The sequence below is a fragment of the Betta splendens genome, chromosome 5 (genome assembly GCF_900634795.4).
Source record: "Betta splendens chromosome 5, fBetSpl5.4, whole genome shotgun sequence".
NCBI classification, from domain to species: Eukaryota; Metazoa; Chordata; class Actinopteri; order Anabantiformes; family Osphronemidae; genus Betta; species Betta splendens.
Window position 1 is genome coordinate 11812286 of NC_040885.2, and position 22019 is coordinate 11834304.

General features: G+C 42.5%; 2 protein-coding genes across 3 annotated transcripts in view; both read right to left on the reverse strand.

The window, feature by feature from the left end:
- bsnb (bassoon (presynaptic cytomatrix protein) b) overlaps positions 1-14844 on the reverse strand; it is a 49526-nt gene extending 34682 nt beyond the window's left edge. For both annotated transcript variants that reach the window (XM_029150101.3, XM_029150099.3), the window contains exons 1-2: positions 14531-14844; positions 9468-9846 (exon numbers count right to left, since the gene is read on the reverse strand). In XM_029150101.3, coding sequence (XP_029005934.1) covers positions 9468-9846; positions 14531-14709 — 558 coding nt within the window. In that variant the 5' untranslated portion in view covers positions 14710-14844. The remainder of the gene's footprint in view (positions 1-9467; positions 9847-14530) is intronic.
- Positions 14845-16000: 1156 nt separating this feature from the next.
- On the reverse strand, positions 16001-22008 carry bap1 (BRCA1 associated protein-1 (ubiquitin carboxy-terminal hydrolase)). The gene is made up of 17 exons (XM_029150199.3): positions 21799-22008; positions 21489-21518; positions 21313-21367; positions 21068-21200; positions 20690-20809; positions 20455-20516; positions 20159-20301; positions 19784-19862; positions 19569-19692; positions 19212-19353; positions 18940-19124; positions 18624-18754; positions 18041-18504; positions 17570-17808; positions 17305-17397; positions 17141-17213; positions 16001-16922 (listed from the first exon to the last, which is right to left on the reverse strand). Exons 1-17 carry the CDS (start codon positions 21833-21835, stop codon positions 16789-16791), a joined length of 2244 nt encoding a protein of 747 aa, XP_029006032.1. The 5' UTR covers positions 21836-22008; the 3' UTR covers positions 16001-16788.
- Positions 22009-22019: the final 11 nt, after the last annotated feature.

Here is a 22019-nt window from a genome sequence, read left to right on the forward strand (position 1 = left end):
ACCACGAAATAATGTGTAGTAGATAAATATGACAAATGGGATGAACTCTGGGCCTTTTCAGCCAATTGTGGCTGCCCCTGATATTATAATCTTCTCTGTGCATTTCTTCCCTTTCGGTTTTATTACACATTCGACTTCATTCCTCATTAACTCCTCGCTCCATTCTGTCCCTCCTGCTGTTGTCAATTTCTTTATGTCGTTGCTTGTTCTCCTTCTGCTGCATCGAGGCACATAAGAAGGTGAAAGTCAGAAAAAGGCCCTAGTGATGGCACACGGCCATACGTGGTAATTGGCATCCTGGTGCTTTGACAGCTGCCACACTATTGTAGCTGTCTTGGATTTGTGGTCATTACATAATACCTTAATGCATTATAGATGCCTTTAGAGAAAGGCTGTGAGGGCCGGGGCTGGGTCTGGGGCACCAGGAGTGAGGTGGCAGGGCTGAACGTTGGCCTTTGTCATTCGGACTTTGGGTTAAAATTCCCTTTAAGCCAGTAAAAGTGAAATCATGCAGAAATGGCCTTGTTTTGCATTAGAGCTTTAAAAAATGACAAAACAGAGAACGTTTGAACACAGAAAATGTAGGAAGATCCTTTGGCAAAGCTGGAAGCCACGCGCCATGAGCCGCCGACACATAGAGGTCACGAACGCACAAAAACATGCATCACGCGTTAGATGGCGTCTGTAAAGCATTTATTCTGATGTTTATTAAATATACTCTAATAATTGTTTTGTTAGTTTCAACTTTACACACAACGAAGCATCTTCTAAATATTTTTGGCATCATGCTTTACTTTGCTTTAAATTATGCAGAGTTAGGCACATAAATAAGTTTTAACTGTTTTCTTCCTCATTAGATTTGATTTGCATAATGTTACTGAATGTATAAAACATTCTTTCATTTATTATGTGTTAAATGAAGTGTTACCAAGCTGTTTTATACGAGTTCATGGACTGTACAGTATGTCCCCAGTTTAGTTCCGTGGCATGACTCACTGGACTAAAGAGCAGTACAGTATTACTCCGCGGTTTGCAAAGCACTGAATCACTGCTGTCCTGTTCGTTAGTTTAGGAATTCAGTGTAAATAGTGACTTAACGCAGGCGGAAACATCTACGTGATAGTCAAACTGCATGCATAGTCATTTCATCACTGAATTATTCAGGAATAATTATCCACTATTTTAATTGCTGAGGAAACTGAGATGTAGGCAGCGATTTAGACGCTTAGTCTGACGCTTCACACATTTCTCTGGCCTCCAGTGGTGGATGTCCTTGTTGAAGTGATGTCGAAATGTACTTGGTGTGTTCAGTCCGCCCTGACAACCCTGTTAGGGCGTAACAGAGCACATGTCAGACCACATTGGTGTAGTCAGATGTACAGTAACCTGGTTCTAGACCTCTGAATCACCACATACATATCAGACGTGTTTAGCTGATCCGTGTTGTGTTCACTGACAGCTGCTTCCTCTGGCTGGGAACAGACAAAGACTCAGGACTGAGTGAATTCTGTTCTTTCTTTCATACAGATGAATTAATAAAGATGTCATTAATTTACTTGGACTTCTACTGTTAACAAAGAATTAAGTTGGATGTTATTCTAATATTACTCCTATTGTATACTGTGCTGTAAAGTATTGCTCTTCTCAAAGCATTTGTAATGAGAACAATGTATGGAAGAACATTTTGTACTTCATATTATTCTTTAAGACCAAGTCTGGGGAGAAGATGCATCATGTACCTTTGATCATTGTGTCATTTTTAGTGCATTGTGCTCCAGAACTTATCTGCTGTTGAATGGTGCCGTCAAACTCATCATTTCACCTACACCCACAGACAAAGTTCTGTTTGATGAGGGGGTTTCGCAGCTTCTCTTTCACTGTAATTTGATCATAACTGATAATGGAAGCGCCGTTGAGAGCATGGCAACGCGTAGCAGATGGCAGAAGAGCACAGCGCAGCAGAAACAGAGGCCTGGGCGGCTGGTTTGATTTTTGCCTTTCATGTTTGCGTCGGCCTGCAAAGTACTGCAATAAAAGTGGGCCAAAATAAATCAGCTAATGGCTAATGACACCGACAATCACGTTAGAATTGCAACAGACTTCAGTGAGGTGACTAAAGCAGTGTTGGTGTTATGTTACTGCATTACCGCATCCATATGGAACCGAACCGTCATGTGTTAAAGCGTAACCTAAAACCCCCCGAAGGTCCAGGTTTTTGCTGACCTCCAGCGGTTTGACTTTTCTGCATGAGCTGCAGGTCTAATCGTGGACATGGACATGGGTGCAGCCCATCACAGCGCAGCCGCGACCCCAGCTAACCACCAACCATCCAATGTTTTATAATGTCGAGCAGTAAGTCACTGTACACAGAGCAAGCGGAGGCTTCTCTTGGCCTCCTGCCAAACCAAGGAAATGAGGAGGCCACGCTTTTTCCTGCCAATCAGAGCAAACTGAGAAGCCCGGGGACAGTGAGAGTAATGTGGAGAGTCAACACCATCATCCAACACAGGTTCTGTCATCTAATCACAGACGCGTAAATGGGGTCTATTCCGTCCTTCCTTCCTTCCTTCCCATTATTTTCCAGATTTTACTTTTAATTTACAGTTTGTGGAGTCACACTAAGCCCGTTGGGGGAAACATGCCAGAAACACAAAGCAAGAGGCTTGAGGGAGGGCCAGCAGTTATTTATCAACTTCAACGTGTCTCTGCTTGTTTCTACCTCATCTCTTCATCCATTTCTCCCTACGTCCCCCCCTTGTTATGAGGCAATCATGAGAATCTTAAGGAAACCTGATCTTAACCAACACATGGCAAGCATCCTGCATCCTGCCCTCCTTCTCCACCAGTTCTCGGTGCAACCCTCCATCTTGTCGTCCTTCACTCTCCGTCTTGTCTGCACCTCTCACTTCATTTCCCTCCCCCTAATTTAGCTCAGTCTGCACCTCATCTATACACGTCAGAGCTTTCTAACGTACGTGCATCTAATTGCTGTTCCAGCTCGCTAGGTATGTGTATGTGTATGTCGCACGTCGAAAGGTCATGAGTCGGGACCGAGTCCAAGTCCTGCTCAGTGTCGGACAACAGGACGCTCAGGTGCTGTGGCTTCATGGAGAGCGACTTGCTGCCAGAAATAGAACCTTTTAGCAGGAAGAACCCACAGAGACTTGGATGCGGCTCAAACAATGGGAACAAACCATTCTTTATGGTGGATACACATGTTTACACGTTTGATTTTGATCACTATTTGGTTTATGAATTACGCTTTATTATGAATTATAAAACTGTGTGGAGTGTAAAATTTGAAAAACAGAAGCAATACACACTCAACCTCAGTTATTAGGCTTGTTACTACCTCATACATACATGTACATGTGTATACAGTAAGTCATTTATATTATGTACTAAATCCTAAAACTCAAAGTAAGAATAACTAAAACATTAAAATTCATAGGGGCTTATTTTAAAATCACATGTGTAAATAAAACAATTAAAAGTGGCTGAGTCTCATTTACTTGCTGGCATTGAGCTCGGTCACAGTCACACTGTCAAGATTTACTGGAACACATGAAATGAGCTTTTTCTACTGTGACAAGCCACAATGTCTGGTGTGAATAAGACCTGTTTTACAGAAGGTGCCTTCGTAACGTGTCTATCTTTGGTGGATTAATACATTTTCTCTAAAAGCAAGACCCACTGGAAGTGCTGGGAAGAGCATATGAAGAGCATATAGCACTGTAGCAGAGCACTGTAGTGCAGGAAAGGGCGGGCTGGGCGAGGCAGAGTCAATTGATTTCTTGAGTTATTTATAGTAACGTTAAGTAAAAGTAGCAACACCACACACCGCAAATGCTCTGTTACAAGTAAAAGTACTGCATACAAGGCGTAACTGTACTGTAACTGAGTGCGTGTCCAGAAGGTGACACTAATTGTAGCTTTATGGTAAATAATGCATTGCCCAATTTCCTACCTAATTATGTTTGTTATGAATAGTTCATCCTGCAAAGTGACATCAGAAATGCATGTATCGTGAGGTTACAGCGTACGTATCACACAACTGCAAAAACTTTCCCAGCTTCTTCTCCAGCGGGCTTTGGTTGGCAGATCAGAGACATCATACCGTGCATCATCTCCCAGGAAAGCTGGTTAGAGGACACGCTCAAAGGTAAGCTCCAACGTCAAGGCAAAAAGGATGCAGACACAAGCTCCGTCTCAGGGATCACAATGCGGCATCTCCATGCGCCGCACACGGCAGCCGAGCACTGCAGCTCGGGGACCGGGATGCAGCGGTTTATCAGCTCCGCGCAATTTGGGCCAAAAGTCATTGAAATTCCTCCCAGCGCCTCAGTCCCCCTGCCCCTCCCACTATCTGTGGATGCCTCTACTCCACTCAGGCCAAGACAGCTCAACAAACAGCTACACGAGTCCAATCGAAGCAAGTGCATGTTTTAAATGCTGAGCAGCGGAAAACAAAGTTCACAGGAACAAAGTGGAATTAGTGCCACGTCCAACTGGAAAAAACACAGTTACATTTCTATTTACTGTAAACAGTAAGACTAGAACAGACTGTGATCCTGGACTAAATGTAACGATTCGTATTTCTCCCTGCTGCAGAGAATCACTCACATGACTTCACTGAACTGAGGCTTTAAATGCAGTAAGTTATGGGCTAATAATTAAAGCAGTGTCCCAGATTTAGGTTCTGGCTGCTCTCACCGCAAAATATTTTGGTATATGCAAAATTCAGCATTTAGAGTCTCAGCTGGATTCCTGACCCAGTTCATACTTTTTGTCCACTTATAGTCCCAGCGTGTGAACACAGCCTAGTGCACTGTGTGAAACTCCATTAGCCATCAGTCAATTACCTTTTAGATTCCAATAACCTTTACATTCATCCATAAATCAGACTAAAATCTTGGCATTATGCCTCAAGGAGTTTAGGTCATCAAACCTTTCATTATCAACTTCACAGTGTATTTGCTGTATCATATGAAGCACTTTTACTATATAATGTATAGACTGGCTCAAATGCGCCAGAGGGAAATAAGATGTCGTTTTTCTAAAGTGCTACAAACCCAATTACTAAATCACTAGATGACTCACTGCTTTGTTGTTGATGGGAAACCAAGATTGAAACTGTGGTTCACTTCGTCGTCACAAATAATTTAACAGCTCATTTCTTTGCGCAGCACCTTAGATGACTAGCAACCAGCCTCATTAACAAAACAATTAGACTTCTTTGCAGAATATATTTTTAATTCATCAGTTTTCTTCGCCAGACTCTAGCCATGCACCGGGCCGGTGCCTCAGAACTAGAAAGATGGCGAATCCATTTCAGGGAGAGAAGATTTTAGAAAATAAAAGTGGGAAAAAATGAGACATGACAGATGAACACTCAGCTTTTACTCAGTTATTTGATATTGAACAAAATTATATTTTCTTCTCCCTCACAGAATCGCATCCTGATACTCAGCGTGTCACCAGTGATGAAGGACCCTAGACCATACAGTATGTACAACTGTAAGGCATGTGAGTGTCAAGCTAATATTAGTGCGATCCATAAAACAACCTCCTGACTTACCCACATCTGAACCTCATGTGCCACATAATGCAGTTAGAGGAGGATTAGAGGTGTCTGATGCTAAATATTTGAATTTATTTGAGAGGATTATAAACCAGGCTCTTATTTCCTCTACAAATAAACTAACTCTTAATGTACATTACAGCATCATTTTATTTAGCTATTATTTGAAATCTATGTGGTCACTTGACTAAACACTGTGACCAAAGGTTCAACTCTTGAAGGACTCGTAGAACTCGAAGATGCTAACTTCAGGTAGACACAGAACAATGGGGCTAAACATTTTTTAAGAGAGTCACTTATAAACAGGTAAACACCTGTTTTACCTCCAGACCAGTGGTGGGAAACTATTCCTGCACTAGAGTTTCAAATGAGCTGCAAGTCCTGGATCCAAAATTGGCTGAAAGACGATAAAATGCTTTGCAGAGCTGAGGAGAACAGTAGAAGCAGGTGATTGTTGCTTTCATCCCCACACCTTCAGTAGCCTGTTCAACATACAGCAGTCACGTAATGCATTATTAAACTTACTGTACAATGAAAGAGCTGCTTTAAATTCTAAATATGAACATATTAAAGTGAAGGAAACTAAGGTTTGGTCTTAAAATAGAGCCGGATTGTTGGATCCACTGTAACTAGCACAACTGTCAACTGTGACCACCCACCTGATATTATTTCAACGGGGAGGAGGAGATATATGGAGCGCCTCTGCACTCGCCTTTGTGTGGGAGCATTTGTTAAAACTGCTCCTTGGCTTGTGGGATTGTTGGTAAAAAGAAAAGAAAACTCGTCTCAGGCAGTCTTCAAACAAAAGCATTAAGAAGCCACCGTTCCACGACTGCCGCACGGTGACAATGCGGACGCTTCCATCAACAGACTGCATGAATAAAAGGTTCAAAAGTGGCCTAGAACTATTTTTCGAGTTCCTTCTTGCATTGCAAGGAATGAAGCTGAATCATTGTGGCGATGCACTGTGTTGGTACGAACGCTCTATTATGGTTAATTTATGATGATGCTCCTCTCTCCCGTGTGTCTTCCCCTGCTGCACAGCTCCCTGGCTCCTGCAGCTGTGGCTGCTCAGGACCAGGCTTTCACAGCAGACAGAAGGAGGGTAGCAACTATAAATAGAAATTGGACCAATTATAAAGCAGATGTTTCCCTCTATGATGGTGGGAGAACACTGTCAGGTGTCTGTGGTAGGTTCACTGTCTCACAGGGCTCGTGTTCCCTGTGGTTCTCTATCTGCATGTCTCTTTCTTTGCTTCGTACTGTATTTCTCTGACTGCGTGGATTTCTGCTGAGACCATGTTCTTTACTCAAATGAATCTTTAATGGCATTCATTTTATCATGGTGTTCTCTACATCGCATGATTACTTGCACAAATAGCTCACATGTATGACAGCTTGAGCATCTCCAGCCTGTATAAATGGCCCTCGTCTCCTCAGCTTGACTGACAGCCCTATGACACATTGCTTTGTAACATCTGTTTGTAGCTCACTGTTTACATCTTTCCGCAGTCTGCAATTGCAAGAGCAGGCTTGTTAACAAACTTCTGACCTGTATTTTAACAGTAATGATAATCTCTCAAACCATCCCTCATGAAAAACGTATTGTGTTGGATGTATAAGGCAGACTACTGCTGCGTCTTTTTAAAAAAACTCTCTTTTCATTCCTGTTTTCAGACGTCGTTTGAGACTTGGAACAGAACAAGCATAATTTAAAATCTCGCCTTTGGTTACTAACACTTTAATCAGCATTTCCATCTTACTATAATTTGAGGGAAAATCCTCTTGAAAAACAGATTTCGCTTCATATCATCCCTATAATCTGGGAAGGTTGCGTCTCTGCACTATTTGCAAACAGATACATCTCTTGTCGTTATCAAGAGACTAATGCTAGAAGAGTAATAACTTTATGTTTTTATGACAAAGGGGATTTTCCTGTCAAAACACCAGATGCTCAATTGAAAATAAGCATCACGATCCTACAGAATCTTGAATCTGTCTTCACTGGTCAGATGCCTCTGTGATTTGTGTTTTTTAAGGAATCAATTTCAGTTTCTGCTTAGAAAGGAGTTTTCACTCGGTCCCCTCTTCGCGGCTATCTTTCTGCCTGTCTTGGCTGCCGTTGTAATCTTCATTCCAGTCATCGCTGTCTTCAGCGCTATCATCACCTTCAGCGGCACCTGCGCGTCCATCATCGCTGTGGCTGATGAGCGATAGGCCTGTGCGGGCTACGCTGCAGTGAGGCAAAGGCCCGGTCCACGCTAAGCAGTTTAGGGGGTAAATCTTCCAGTCTCCAGAGGCCGAGCGCTTCTCCTCCACGTCTCTTTCCCTGCCAGCATCTGACAACCTCACCAAGGCTGAGCTGAAAAACACCCGTAACATCCTCTGCAGGTCGCTCCGCATGCACGCCTTTGCTCATCAGCCGTGATCTGTTCTGTGCAGTCTGTCTCTACTTTTGTCTCCACCTATACTTTTTCCTCCTTCCAACATAATGCATGCACTTACGGCCCGTATACTTATAGTTCAAAAAGTACCTATTTACTCCCTGGATCCCAGCATTTATTGGCCCACAGCTACGGCCCGATGGCCTGCAGGCCATCTCAACACACAATGCATCTTGGCTGCAATTTGCAACATGACTCACTGGAGTTGACGTGAAACTTTGTGACAGATGACACAGCCACACTTGACTCACAGTAACAGTGAAGCATAACCTAATTCAAATGAGGCAAGTCATTTATTTCAGGATGAAGGCAATAGGCTTTCTCAGCTACCTGTTATAAGTGATGAATGCTTAGATGCATGTGAATGACTGTGAACGATGAGGAATCGTGGCGTGTGCTGTTAAGCTATAAAAAGTTTGTTTGGAAGAGGCTCTGGGCAGGATTTGAATGCTCACAAGTCCTTGTCATAGAGGATGAACGGACCATTGTTCAAGTGTTAGCGTACGTTTGCTGTGTAACATCTGCTGCAAAACAACGTAGTACTCGCTGAAGATAAGGACCCATGACTCACTTCACCTAATAGAAGGAGACCAATATGTCAATGGGCACTTCAGCAACGAATTGTGTGATAATCTGGTGTGTGGGGATGAAAGATCGCGAGTCCAGCAGTTCGTTAAACTCTTCATCAATCAAGGCAAACAACAAGTTCACAGCTCTCAACCAACAAGCATCTAATTCATATTCTGACTCCCTGTCACGGTCAACTTGATAACAATAGTCATTACCAGCTTTACTCACAAATGTCAATGAGAAATGATTACCAGAGGACAGAATAAAGCACACACTCACTCATTTGTAAGAGGTGAATCTTGTATTTGTACCTTAAAACACACATTTATACACTTAATATCAGTGTGAAGTGCTGTTTATGCTGATGTACAGACACCAGGTCTCATTTAAAGTGGATTCAACAGCTTGATTAAAACCTAACACACTTCTTAGCATGTCCTGGTGGTTTGTTGACAGCTGTAGACATGAGCATGGTTAGCCAATGTTATGCGGCGACTCCATTGCAAGTATTCCCTTTAGGCTTGAAGCTAAAAGGCGCCTGAGTTCATTCAGCATTTGTTTGTGCAGTGATTTGTGCACGCATTTTGTTCGCTCTCTGTTTTTTCCATGTGAATGCACGATGGCGGATGGCAACTGTGTTTGTGACTTGGGTGGAGTGACAGCAGAGACTCATATCATAGGGGTCCAAACTAGGCATGGCTGCCTTCAGCCTCTATGCTGCTCAAACATGCAATAAACAACCACACTAGCCTAAAGTTGAGACGGTGCTGAGTGAGTCCAATCTAATTCTACTTTTTTTCATACATTTTAATCAAACACGTTGTAATTATGTGCTGTTAGAAGGAAAGCCATTATGAAGCAGCGCTGCCTACCTCTGTGAGGTGGGGGTTGGGGTTGAAGCCACACTGGTTGCACACCATGGAGCGGCACTGCGTGCAGGTGTTGACGTCCCCGGTGCCCATCAGGTCGGTGGTTTTGCAGACGGGGCACAGTTTGCTGCTGGGCATGGGTGCGATTTGAGGCACGGAGTAGGGGGAGGTGGGAACACTGCCTCGGTCCGGGGAAACGGAGGGGGACCTCCCCGTCCTGCCGCCGCCCACATCCACCTGCAGGCTCTTCCTGGACACGTGACCCTGGCCGTGCTCTCCTTGGGGCGCAGCGTGCTGAGGGGTATCATGGGAGGCCAGCCTGTCTCCCGTCCCATGGCCACTCTGGACTCCTGCTTTAGGACCCTGGTCCGGAGGAGGCGCTCTGGCAGAGAGACAACACGGGAGAAGGTGCACATTAGACCTAGACGCTGAGCTAGGGTCGAATCCTGACAATCCAATCTGAGGTTTCGTCAACTCGGCCCGTGGCAGTTCCATTCACAGACGTGACATTTTATTGACGTCATCGTAATATTTCCATTCTTTAGACACAGATGAAATCCCATTTATAACTCAGTCTATTTAATTAAAACCTCAGCGTGCTCCAGGGTGGAAAAACGTATTGCATTTCTAACTGAAACTGATTTGCTCTCACGTGAATATTTACACAATAATTACAGGATTTCGTGTGTGTTTCTTCTGCCATCCTGCACTATATGAGCAGCAACAGCACTTACATTAAACGTAACCATAGCAACCTCTGGATTGACTGAGGACATTTGATGTGAGAATAGCAAGTAGGTGCTAATATTTTATATATTAAATCAATCTAGTTTGTATATGTCATATTGATTTATCACCTGTAAATATCAAATGTAGCATCCAAGTATTTATTTTAAAATAGTGAAAGAACTGACAATATCTTACACTCATTTATTTGCCTCTATCACTGTGTACTGATTCTTTGGAGCTGCTCTGGTGGGAACAATGGTAGTGTACCAGAAGACTGTGTTGTAAACTTTCTGGCTTTCTTGCTTATTCTGGCCCTTAGGCATTAGTGCCAATAGTTTAACGGGAATGGAGAATTTCCACTGTCATAACAACTTAGACCTTGTTTTGTCACGGCCGTCATCTTCAAAGACAGTCTCAGCAGCAGCCCCGCATCCGCAGCGAGAGAAGGGTGGAAATAAAGGCAAGAATACAGGAATTAAAATAGAGCATGTTAGCAACTGTGAATCACTGCCAGTGACTTGAGCTGCCACACTACTCTAACCTCGTTGCAATCACACCACACTAGCCCTATGTTCACTGCAGCCTGCTCATCAGGAAATATTGGCACTTTTTAAACCTACAGTCTCACTAAGAGACTAAACTGGACTTTGAGGACGTGCTACATCGAACAGATCATAGACAAACTGGATTGAAATGATTAAATGTGCTCAGTGTCCTCACCAGCTGAAGAGAAGGTTCACATAATAATTATCACTTGAAAAGTAAAGACACCAACTTGAGTCCCTTGTGATTTATGCAAAGCCTCGGGCACGGCTTAATGAGACTCAGAGGAAGACTTTAAACAGGAGGACACCTTTTCCAACGATTTCTTTAGATATTTCTCATCTCTCAGCAAACGTCCCACCGAGAACAACTTGTGGCTTTGTGTCTGAAAGCCCAGCAAGTAGCCTGTCTTATCACAATGTTATTAGTGAAGGGTTTGTAAGCTGCCAATCTCTCCTCGTGGCTGGGTCGGTCCCTGTGAAAGTTCCTATCACGAGGAAGCAGAAAGAGACGTGGATTCTCCACAGAGCCTCGATAATGTGATAAGATCCCAGCGTTGTGCTGAAAAAGTCAACATGTGGAGCACACTCATCAACATAAAGACAAAGTAGTGATCACGCCACTACCTCCAAAACCTCTACCGTCTGTATAATATACATACATAGAGTCTATTAGAGAACTAGTTAGTGATCCTTGCCGGTCACACTCACCACGTTTAACTGAGAGAAGCAATTCTGACTAAATGACTGAATGAACAAACCGCTTGGTACAAAGTGTGAACCTATTATTTGAAATGGCTCTTGTCCGGTATATTTTAAAATGTGATCCTGCACTCGTGCCATATATCAGTTAGCATGGAGGAAACTATCTGATAGGCCTACTTCATTTTAGCCAGATGCAATATATCTGCATGAGTACTTCTGTAATGGAGACACTTTATATTTCTTATTGATTCATGCCTCTGTCCATTGGAAATGCTTCTAAGTGAAACTTGTCTGCTGCTGACTGGGTAGTTATTTTAAAGGTCAGTACAGAAAAGCTAAAGCTCCATCAGACCGTTTGCATGTAAAGATACATGCACATAGGACGACATACGTTATTTTATCATGTGGACAGATTTACCTTTTCATGCTAAGGCTCTTGGACCTGACGAGCTCTGCAAGGAACAAAGGGAACTTGACACATATTCAAGTAATTTCTGAAACACAATGTCTAAAGAACTGCTTTTAGTTGATGCTGTTTATCCCTAATCACCCAGCAAACTTCAAACAGCTGCCCTGTCCTCAATTCGCACAAACTGAAAAGGACTCACACAGAAAACAAATTATTTTTTAATTACTCAACCCAGTGACAAAGGCTAAGACAAACAGGACCCGGTACCAAATGTGCTAAACTAATTAGTACACCCTGTAACAAAGCTGGGTGGCCCTGACGCTTCAGTTATGTGCAGACATTTCATCTTTAAGTACTGGACAAACTGGCTAATCTTTGACCACCGATTTGATGAGGAATCCAAAATAACTCATCAAACCATTGTAGCACAATGGCTTCATTGCAGCTGTTAGGTTTATGCACGTGTTGTTGGACAGTGTGAGCGGTGCCATTCATCTTCTGCATCCTGTATGAATAATAAAAACTACTTTGCTGTGAGAATCATTTGGCTCCATAATGTACACAGCCCATTGCTGCACAGTGCTTTCATTGCTGAGGGTAAATTAGTAATGAGAACATATTGTTTGCACGTTGTGTCTTACAACATGACTGTATTGATTCTTTTCAGGGGTTTCAAGAACTGTAGCTGTCTCTCTCTCTCTCTCTCTCTCTCTCTCTCTCTCTCTCTCTCTCTCTCTCTCTCTCTCTCTCTCTCTCTCTCTCTCTCGCTCTCTCACTCTCTCTCTAACATTTGATAGCATGATATCACTTGATAGCGTAAGTACATGTCTTTACTCGGCTGCAAAACAGAACACTTTGGCAGCACGACACAACCATGAGAATGAACCCCTTCAGCGTCAGAGACTGCTCTTGACTCCGCATTATGCCCCCATTTCTTTGAAACGCTTAAATTTGACAGCTTCTTTTAATTAGAATGGCAGTCTCCTTTCTATCAACCAAGTACTCATCTCATTGTTTCTCACCTCACACGAGTCCTTTGTGGAGCAATATTATAAGGCAATATGCCTGCGATCTTAGGAAAAGCATTTTAATCAGTCGTGTGCACTTTCTCACCATCCCTCTCTGTGTCTCTCAGTGCACAGTCTCCCAGCTCTCACCATCCCTTTATGAGACACCTCATGGTGGATGCCACAGACAAATCAAGATATAAAAGAATCATGAGGCTACATGAAAGCTATGAGCCCTCAAACCAACACCACGGGTGAATATACAGGCTGATCGGCAAAACAAAGCCAGAACAAGAACCACGGACGGTAGTAAACATTATTTCGGTGCGGACTATTTGGAGAGCACGTATAGCTCAGCATCACATTACGTAATAACAGAAAAGAAGTGATAGGTCGGCGAGAAGAGACAACATTTTTAGAAATGGATTTTAGCCTTAAGGGGAAGGGATGAATGTTGAAGAATCCCATTCATCTGCTTAGATGCGAAGAGAGACTGTAAACAGGTGTGGCGAATCTAAGATGCAGCTGTGGCTCCGCGTGTGCCCGCTGAGCTGCACAACTGTTGAACTGTGTAATTAAGGCAATATCAGATCCTGTTGGAAGGGTAATCCCTCCCACACACACACACACACACACACACACACACAGAATATGCAGACCTACAGGCTACATGTGATTACGCACCAGCGCTCTCAGATGTATTCTGGAAGAGGCTCACATTTTATCGGGCGACGCTCCCCCAGTGCACATCAGCAACGTTCTTTATGTAACTTGCAAAATAATTGATATTCATGTAAGTCTGTCACAGCATTGTTTGTCTGGCCTCAGTGTGTAGGTTTCTTATGAAGAGATGCAACACCACTCCTTCTGAAGAAATTACCTTTTCATGGTGAAAAAACAATTTTCCCCTGGCTGCATGGTGATGTGAAGTGAGATCTGATAAGTGAGACAGCCGTGGCATATGCGTTATGGTCCTGTGCTCATGACGCGGGTGATATCTGGCGGCAGCGCTGCCATCGGGACACAGACGTCCCCTCGCCGAGAGGAAGGCGCTTTCTCAGAATGACTCTGTATTTACTGGTATTCGCGTCGAAGCATCTTGAGGAAAGCAGCCTGTAATGGAACCGCCTGAGCCCTTCGGCGTGAGAGCCAGTGCACTTTGCATCATTTACATTTCTGACTTATTCATCACCCGAGGCTGTGGACACGTTCATATTTCTCAGATCCTCTCCCGAGTGTTGCTATTGACTTGGCCGTGGCTCACTACGATGGGGGAACATGTCGCTCTTTCATTCATCACACTTAGCCAGTGATGCCTCGGGACAGACACCGTGAAAACGGGCGGAGAAATCCACTGTCGAACCGTCTCCACACTACAACCGCGCATTATTGATTGCGCACCGAAAGCGTTGCATATTAAATTCGACTTCGACTCGAATTGATGTTGACTAATTGGGTGGTGCTGCCAAAGAGCAGGAACGGCTCTCAAACGGGGCGGCGAATTGTGTTGACAGGGATATTGAAATAAATAATTAAGCGCCCATTCAGGTCTATCTCCACGCAGTCGGTGGATCTCACATCTACGTTACGCACCGCGCAGACGCGGGCTACACGCCACGCTGCCTGCTTTCCGTGCCCGCTTGGGCGGAGGAGCCTCCTAGCTATCGGTGCTACCTGTTAATCCCCGGCCCGGGTCCAGCGCCGCTTCCTCCGGCCGGCGCTCCATTGCTAGGCTTGATGAGCTGTCCAGCGTCCGGTGGTGCTGAAATGGAAGCCGGAGCCCCCGCTGCAGGGACGGCGGCGCCGGCCTGTCCCGCCTGTCCCTCCCCTTCCATACTGGCCTCGTTCCCCATCGCCTCGGGATAGGTGTCGACGCAGAGAAACGATGTGGTGGACGGTTCTACAGCTGTGCTAAAAACTCAGAGGAAACTCAGCGCTGCTCCCCTTCCGCCATCATCACCTACAATTCAGCATCCCGCACGGAGCACGCGCACTGGCGGGGAGGGCGAAGGAGCGCGCTGACGCAATGGGTGGGACCTTGAAGCTGCTGCGTGCGCGTGCACGGCGCCCGGCTGTCTCGAGTCACCGGGATCTGTGGTACACTACCGGAGATCAGCACCCGTCGCGTCATTGGCCGTCGACCGAGACACCAAACATCAAGAATAGTAGAAAAAATGCGCACATTTTCGGTAGCCGATAATCCTTTAACCAAATGGTTGGGGGAAATGTCAAGTAATTGCATGAGGAAAATCAGAATATTGCGGTTTAAATACATTAACATTTAGTTTAGTAGGTAGTAGTAGAACAAATTAGGTGTAAGAACCTGAAATATTTGCTGAATTATTAAATTCGGATTTACCTAATGTAGCACGTGAGCCTACTGACACAGTGAAAAAAAACGTTTAATAAAAAAAACAGATTTTTTGTAGGCTACAATGTTATTGCTGACCATTTAATGAAATCACCTGAGCTGGGGAACTTATTTAACCAGTTAGTCTAATAAAGCATTTTGATAATCAATTGGACTAAAGTACACTGGTTTTAAAGCAGTTACTGGCTCCAGCCTCTCAAATGTGAAACATCTGCTCCACTGAAGATTTATGGCTGAAGGGTGTGGGATTTTTTTTTAGCTCTGATTCCTATATAGGCCACTGTGAGCACTCTACTGTGACGTTATTTTAGGATCACATAACCAGATGCAAAATACTTGGTGAGAAATGAATATAAAATAGAAAGTTGTGGTAACTTCACCTTAAGGGTGTCTGAAAACCTGGATAATTAAAAATAATTATTAAGACATACAATAAGGTTATACTATTCAATACAAAAATAGTGTTTCTCACAAATAAATACTAAATAAACTTACTAACGTTTAAAATAAAAACATACAAAAGTTTTACTGCAGTAAATCAGAATTTCCTTTTATTTGTGAAGACCATTTCCTGTCTGAAGGTCTGCCCTCCCTGGTGTACGCCAACTTTCACTACAATAAAGTACTGTACTTAATAAATGCAAGTCTTAATCTAATAAACAAGATCTATTTTGAGCCCATTTTTGTACCTATACCCTAGGAAAACTAAAGAGATATAAATAACGAAATAGTCTACTTCTGGTTCAATACACTTAATCATGGATAAAACCAAGATATTTCAACTGACTTTATTTCAGTATAAACCAGCAAGATCTGCACTCGTCGTACATGACGGGCACTTAACAGATACAGATACATATGTACAAAACAACAGCACACAGTCCACTCAATATTCACTCACTTGAGACTTGGTTCACTTACAAAGAGTTTGTTCATTTGCAGGAAAATATTTATAAACAGAGATCCATGGTCACTGGGAAGTCTTGTAACAAAGAAAAAGACCTGACCCAGATTAAGACTGCCTGTAAAAATGCAATTAAAATATGCTTTTTTGTGTTATATACTGAAACACCTACGCTGAATGGATTTAAGCTGCAATGCAATGGAGGATTAAAACACATGACATTGTTTACCCAAACATTCAATACTTCATTGGCACTGTGAAAATATTAAATGACAGATATTGACGAGAAAGCAATAATTCATATCTAAGAACAGTTTTACAATGTGAAATACAGAGGGCATTGTGAGAAATATATCATACTCCAACAATCAACCCAAACTGATCACAAGATCACAAGTCTGTAGAGATCCTTCAATATTATGGTGCATTATTGGAGACACTTTTTTCATATTTACAAGACCAATGGCACAAGAAGATTTACAGACTCTAAAATTGAGTTAAATCCATACATAAATGGTAAAAGAACTGTGAACACACTGCTGATCTTGTTAGGCATTGGAGGCTCTGACTACTGTATATTACTCATATGCATTAATGAGAAGGTGCAGCTAATTAGTTTTTTTCTATGCAACTTACAGAAAATATGACTATTGATAATTACTGGCGCTTGGCTTTGTAAGGTCGGGAGCGTTTCCTGCGATCAGGCTTCCTCTGTTTGTGCAAGCGTCCGATACTTACACCCTGCCGCCGACGCACAGAAATGTTCTGCTCCACAAGGCTGGCCAGCATTCCTGCAAAGGATTAGGGAAAAAACACAATACAGCTGACTATAAGGCTACAGTTGTTATTTTAATTATGTTTTCTTCATTTACTTTATGCACTAAAATATTCATTTTATTATATTTGGAGGTTACAGAGAGGACGCGTGTCTCTTTTCCCCCCACTGATATAAGAATGCAGGAATTAAAAAGCAAATGATAAAAAGCAGCAAAAGTGGTGAACAGACTACCTTCTTGGGCCAGCATTGATATGAAGGTGCAGATGAATTCGTCATAATTATGAGTCCTCCTCTGATCATCAATCTGAGCAAATAAAGATGTTCATTAACAGACAATAACAATTTTTGTTACACACTGTGTTGCACACACTTGATTGCAGTTAAAATGAACCTACTTTGTATTTCTTTCTCTTTTCCACTTCCTCCTTTAGAGACACTTCATAATTGGCAATGTCAGCTTCCACACACTTCAGCAGTGCAAGCAGTTCCTACAAGAGATGGAATAACGTCAACTGTTTGCTTTTTTTTTACAGCTCTTTAATTGGCAGCACAAGCAAAACCTGTGGAAATATTGTCCTTCAAAAAGAAACGTCAAGCTCCTAAGCATATCAAGGTACATACATTACAATGCATTTTAAAAGAGGGTATTTCTGGACTTACTTTGGGGGAGTACTTATCCCTAGGGGACTTGGTGTCTGCTGCATTTTCCATAGCATTCAGTTTTTCCTTAGTGGGCTTTAACTCTGACCCGTCTTTGGTTTCTTCATCCTTCACCTCCACAACTGGTCGCTCATCTCCTTTGTTCACTTCTTCTTTCTCTCCTGATACAAGGCCTCCCTGAACTTTCTCTTTTGTCTTCTCAGGAGTACTAGGTCGTTTTGTGCCTTCGGCAGCTAAGTCTAGCGTACAGGAAAGAAATAAAGTACAGTACTAACATCTATTAAATGTTGTTAGACACAGAGAGCCCATAATTAAAATGTGTTTTGTTGTGCCCATTATATCCACAAACTGTTTACTTCAACTGGTCAGAATGATTAATGTGCTTTGATTGTTCTCTAAATATTAAGTGATGCATACAAAACGTTGACTTCAGCAGTCCTTAAAATGACACTAATGATCTTGTGTACTCACCAGATGGAGGGAGAGCGTAGATGACACCATCTTCCTGTAGGTGTAACAAGGCTATACTGACAGAGGGACCCAGTTCTCTTACGGCACGGTTATGCCTAGAGTCAAGTCTCAGCATCTCATCTTCTCCAAAGAGCACACGAGACAGATGGGATGCAACTGGACTGGACGGGCGCGTGGCAGCCTGGGAGCGTGCTGGTGATCGCAGCGGGGAGTTGAAGGCACTGCCAATCTCTGAGGCAGTGTCAGTGCTCTCATTGCTCGGCGTTGGCGAAGGCTGTGAAGCAGACGTGATGCAAATGCCCCCGGTGCGACCTTCTGTGCGCACTGAAAGAGGTGTATTTAGGGCATCCTTCCTTTGAGCTTCCTTCTTAAGTTTCTCAGCCAAGACACTGAGAGCAATCTGGCTCTCCATTCCAGTTGTGACCCGTCCTGGCCGTGAACGCAAGCTTGCTTTCCGTCTAAACCTAAAATCATAAAAAAATTAAAATTATTTCAAAAGGTTTTAGATTCTTTGAGTGAACTCAGAAAATCATATACAAGAAAACAATTATCATAAATTACAAACATAGACTATACTGCTCACCTGCTAGATGTGCTTGTGGAACCAGTTACTTCCTCCTCATCATCCTCATAATCATCTTCATCAGAGGATCTTGGCTGAGGAGGTCCTGGTATTCGAGTGCGACTAACTCCAGCAGCTAGATCTTCCTCCTCCTGACAATCAGAAACTTTTCAAATAAGCTCCACAGGAAATGTTGTCAATCTGTTATATTATAGGCAAAATGCCTCCAGGCATTTCTACTACAGAATTGATAAGAATGGCATAATTCTTCAATTCTGACATAAACGGCAATACACTTATTTAAACAGGGCCTACATTTTTTGACCACTTTCTTTACCTGCATAGGAGACTTAGCGTAGTTGTGGTTGTCTAAGAAAGCAGGCAGGCGCTGAACAATAGGATTGGGACTAGTGACTTGCTGAGCACCTCCAGCAGTGGGGACGGGGGGTTTGCCCATGACCTTTGTGTTCCCTGCAGAGCTGGGATTTTCCTTGGCTTGACCTCCTGACTCATCCACTGAATCTAAATCATGAATTAGGGGATATATCACTTTATAATCACGAAAAGCTCCTACATACCTCACAGGATGAATAAATACAACTAAAATACCTGAAGAAGCCTTATCACCGGCCTGGGATGTTACAGGTTCCGCGTCGTTCTCTTTCTTCATCGCTGTAGTCGAGTCATCATGAGTGGAAGTGTCTTGTTGCTTCTTTTCGTGGACAAGGTCTGGCTGGGTGAGCCGGATCATCTGAAATGATGACACGTATATTTATTCATTTTGATTTTATGTCATAATTTAATCTTTAATACTTCATCTGATTTGCTCACATAATTGCACAATGCATTTCAGTGTCGATGGTTGTTTCAAAGCTTTGTAGCTACATGTGACTTTACCAACTTCTCTGGCAGTGAAGAACTGTGCCTTGTGTTATGTGTGTTATAAAACCTTGTCATGTTGCCCACCTTCTGTAGACCCTCCAGGACAGTTTGTCTATTCTTCTTTAGAATTTCCAGTTTGGACTCGTATTTCATTCTGCGGTCAGGAACCACGGCCATCAGGTTGAAACGGATGTCATGGTACGGCTCACTGAAAATAAGCAGAGTAGCAGCATGAGAATAAAGCCTTATGGCTATGTGCAGAATATGACTAACTACTACCTGAGCAGCTCAGCACTCACCCAGCAGTGGCCAGTCCAATCCTCTCCATGATAACTCGCCGAGCTTTATCAGTCCATTCCTCCTCCTCTCCCCAAGGACCTAAATTTTAGTGTTATATTATACTTTAAGTACCAATTTTGTACATCACACTCAAGCTCAGCATAGAAATGGTCAAATCAAGATTTTAGTGTTAAGACAAGACTGGATGTAATGCTATTTATTCAGCAACTGACAGCATAAAATATGTCCATATTTTCTTTTGAGTCTACAGTGGAGTCTTAAAATATAATATGACTTGATAGATATTTTTCAAGCCTATAAAACTATATGTCCATTTCTACATTCTTTAAATTAATGTTACAATGAAGAACCCTGTATTTTAGTATGACTCTTACCATGATCAATGGGGTATGCCTTGAGTCCATCAAGCTCAAAGAGTCTGTCTTTGATGGGCACATAGCTTACAAAGTGGAAGGCTTCCATGGTCCGCACTGCACTGATCCCATTCTGTTTCTCAGGTAGGTGCCTGGGCTCCGGTCTCCATAGAAACACAGAAAGAGAGAACATGAAATTGATAAAAGTGCAAACCCCGACACCCACCTCAGTAAAGCAAACCAATCAAATTTTTTTTTCTTCCAGAAGAATCACAGATGCATGAAATTTTTTAAATGCACCACTGACTGTAACCTACCTGGCATGGCTGTTGTGTGCTCTAGCAAGCTCTGGGGCATTTCCTATTGCATAACCTTTGCTCTAAAAAATACATAAAAATTGAAAATTAAATGACAGTGAGTTAAAGGGGGCAAATGAGAAACAACAGACTAGTAAGAAACTGAGAAGCCAAAGTCAGTTCTGATCCAGTTCTCTTCCTAACCTATCCCCATGACATAATACATGGCATACATATGAATGGAACAACATTTTACCTCAGGACTGAATCCTTTTGTGAAAGCCTTCATGCGACTCAGAGTAGTTCCAAGCTCAACACCACTGCAGTTCAAAAGCACACTCAACAATGCGTGGGTGGCGCATGAGTTTGGGATCAACTACATACAAAAAGAAAAAAACATTAAACAACTGCAATTTAAAATTTAAAATAAAAAAATGAATAACTATATTTCTTCAAGTACAGTTATAATACCCAACAGTTATCTAACATGCTGTTTAATGGTATTTATATTATGTCATTAAATGGATCCAATTAGCACTGATGACTGATTATTTGTTTCATTATCATTAATTGAAAAGAAAATCTAATTATTTTTGTAATTGTTGTAGTTTTTAAAGATTATATGAACACTAACCTGATGAGCAAAGAACATATCATTTACAATTTCCTCATCAATAACAGAGGTCTCATCCACCAAGGTGTTAACTTTCCTCCTAGACCGGCGTTCCTCAATCCACTTGAACAGGAATATGAATCCATAGACAGGGCTGAAAAACACAATAAAATCAAAGATTTTTAATTTTGTAGTTGCTACAAACAAAAAAATCATTACATACGAACTGTGTAACTGAGCAGGGCTACACCTGAATGGTTACATACCTCTGACACTTGCTTTGTAGATCATATATTTCCTCCACCTGGACACCTTTCACGCCTAAAGAGTTTATACAATTGCAGGAAAACATTTTTTACTGTTTTTACTTCCATAAAGGGCTGTAAAAAGTGTTAAAAATATTCATGACAAGTTTGTACTGTTTCATTTAAGTGTGACTTACCAAAGTCTTCCACCAGCAGTGTAAACAGCCCTGAAAGTATTTGATATTTTATTTAATGATTCAATATCATACAAAAGAGACAGGCGTATAACAAACGTCAAGCGTAGCCGAGCATCCTTCATCATCACATCAGCTGTTACTTCGCCATATATTTTACCCCGTCCACATTTAAAATCCTAATTAATCATTTTAAATTGTGCTGAACCAAAGGTGCTTTCCTGAGTCAAGCTGCATATGGAGCTAAACTGTCCACTTCGCTTTATGTAGAAGCTAACGTTACTTAGCGTCTCTGTCTGTCGAACTTTCTCACCTGGATCACTCTCAAGCTCCAGCCACCCTTTGTTCATTTTCACAGATGTGCACAGCTAAACGATATCTAAGCAGTTTTCCAGTCCATGTTCAAATGGGCAATTGGACTACTTAATAAAAACGCCGTGTCCATTCACGAATCAACCGTAGACAGCTCAAGATAAACACAATAGACAAATTTAGCCGCATACAAACTACGTCATCAAGAAACGACGGGTGTTA

Bases quoted from the DNA above. Each gene is read 5' to 3' on its own strand.
- bap1 (XM_029150199.3), bottom strand. From the start codon at position 21,835: ATGAACAAAGGGTGGCTGGAGCTTGAGAGTGATCCAG. The intron at 20,517-20,689 runs GTAAAATGTTGT...TGTATTTTTTAG, and splicing joins CAAAAGGATTCAGTCCTGAG to AGCAAAGGTTATGCAATAGG. The intron at 19,125-19,211 runs GTATTTTAGTTG...TTCATGATTTAG, and splicing joins CGGTGATAAGGCTTCTTCAG to ATTCAGTGGATGAGTCAGGA.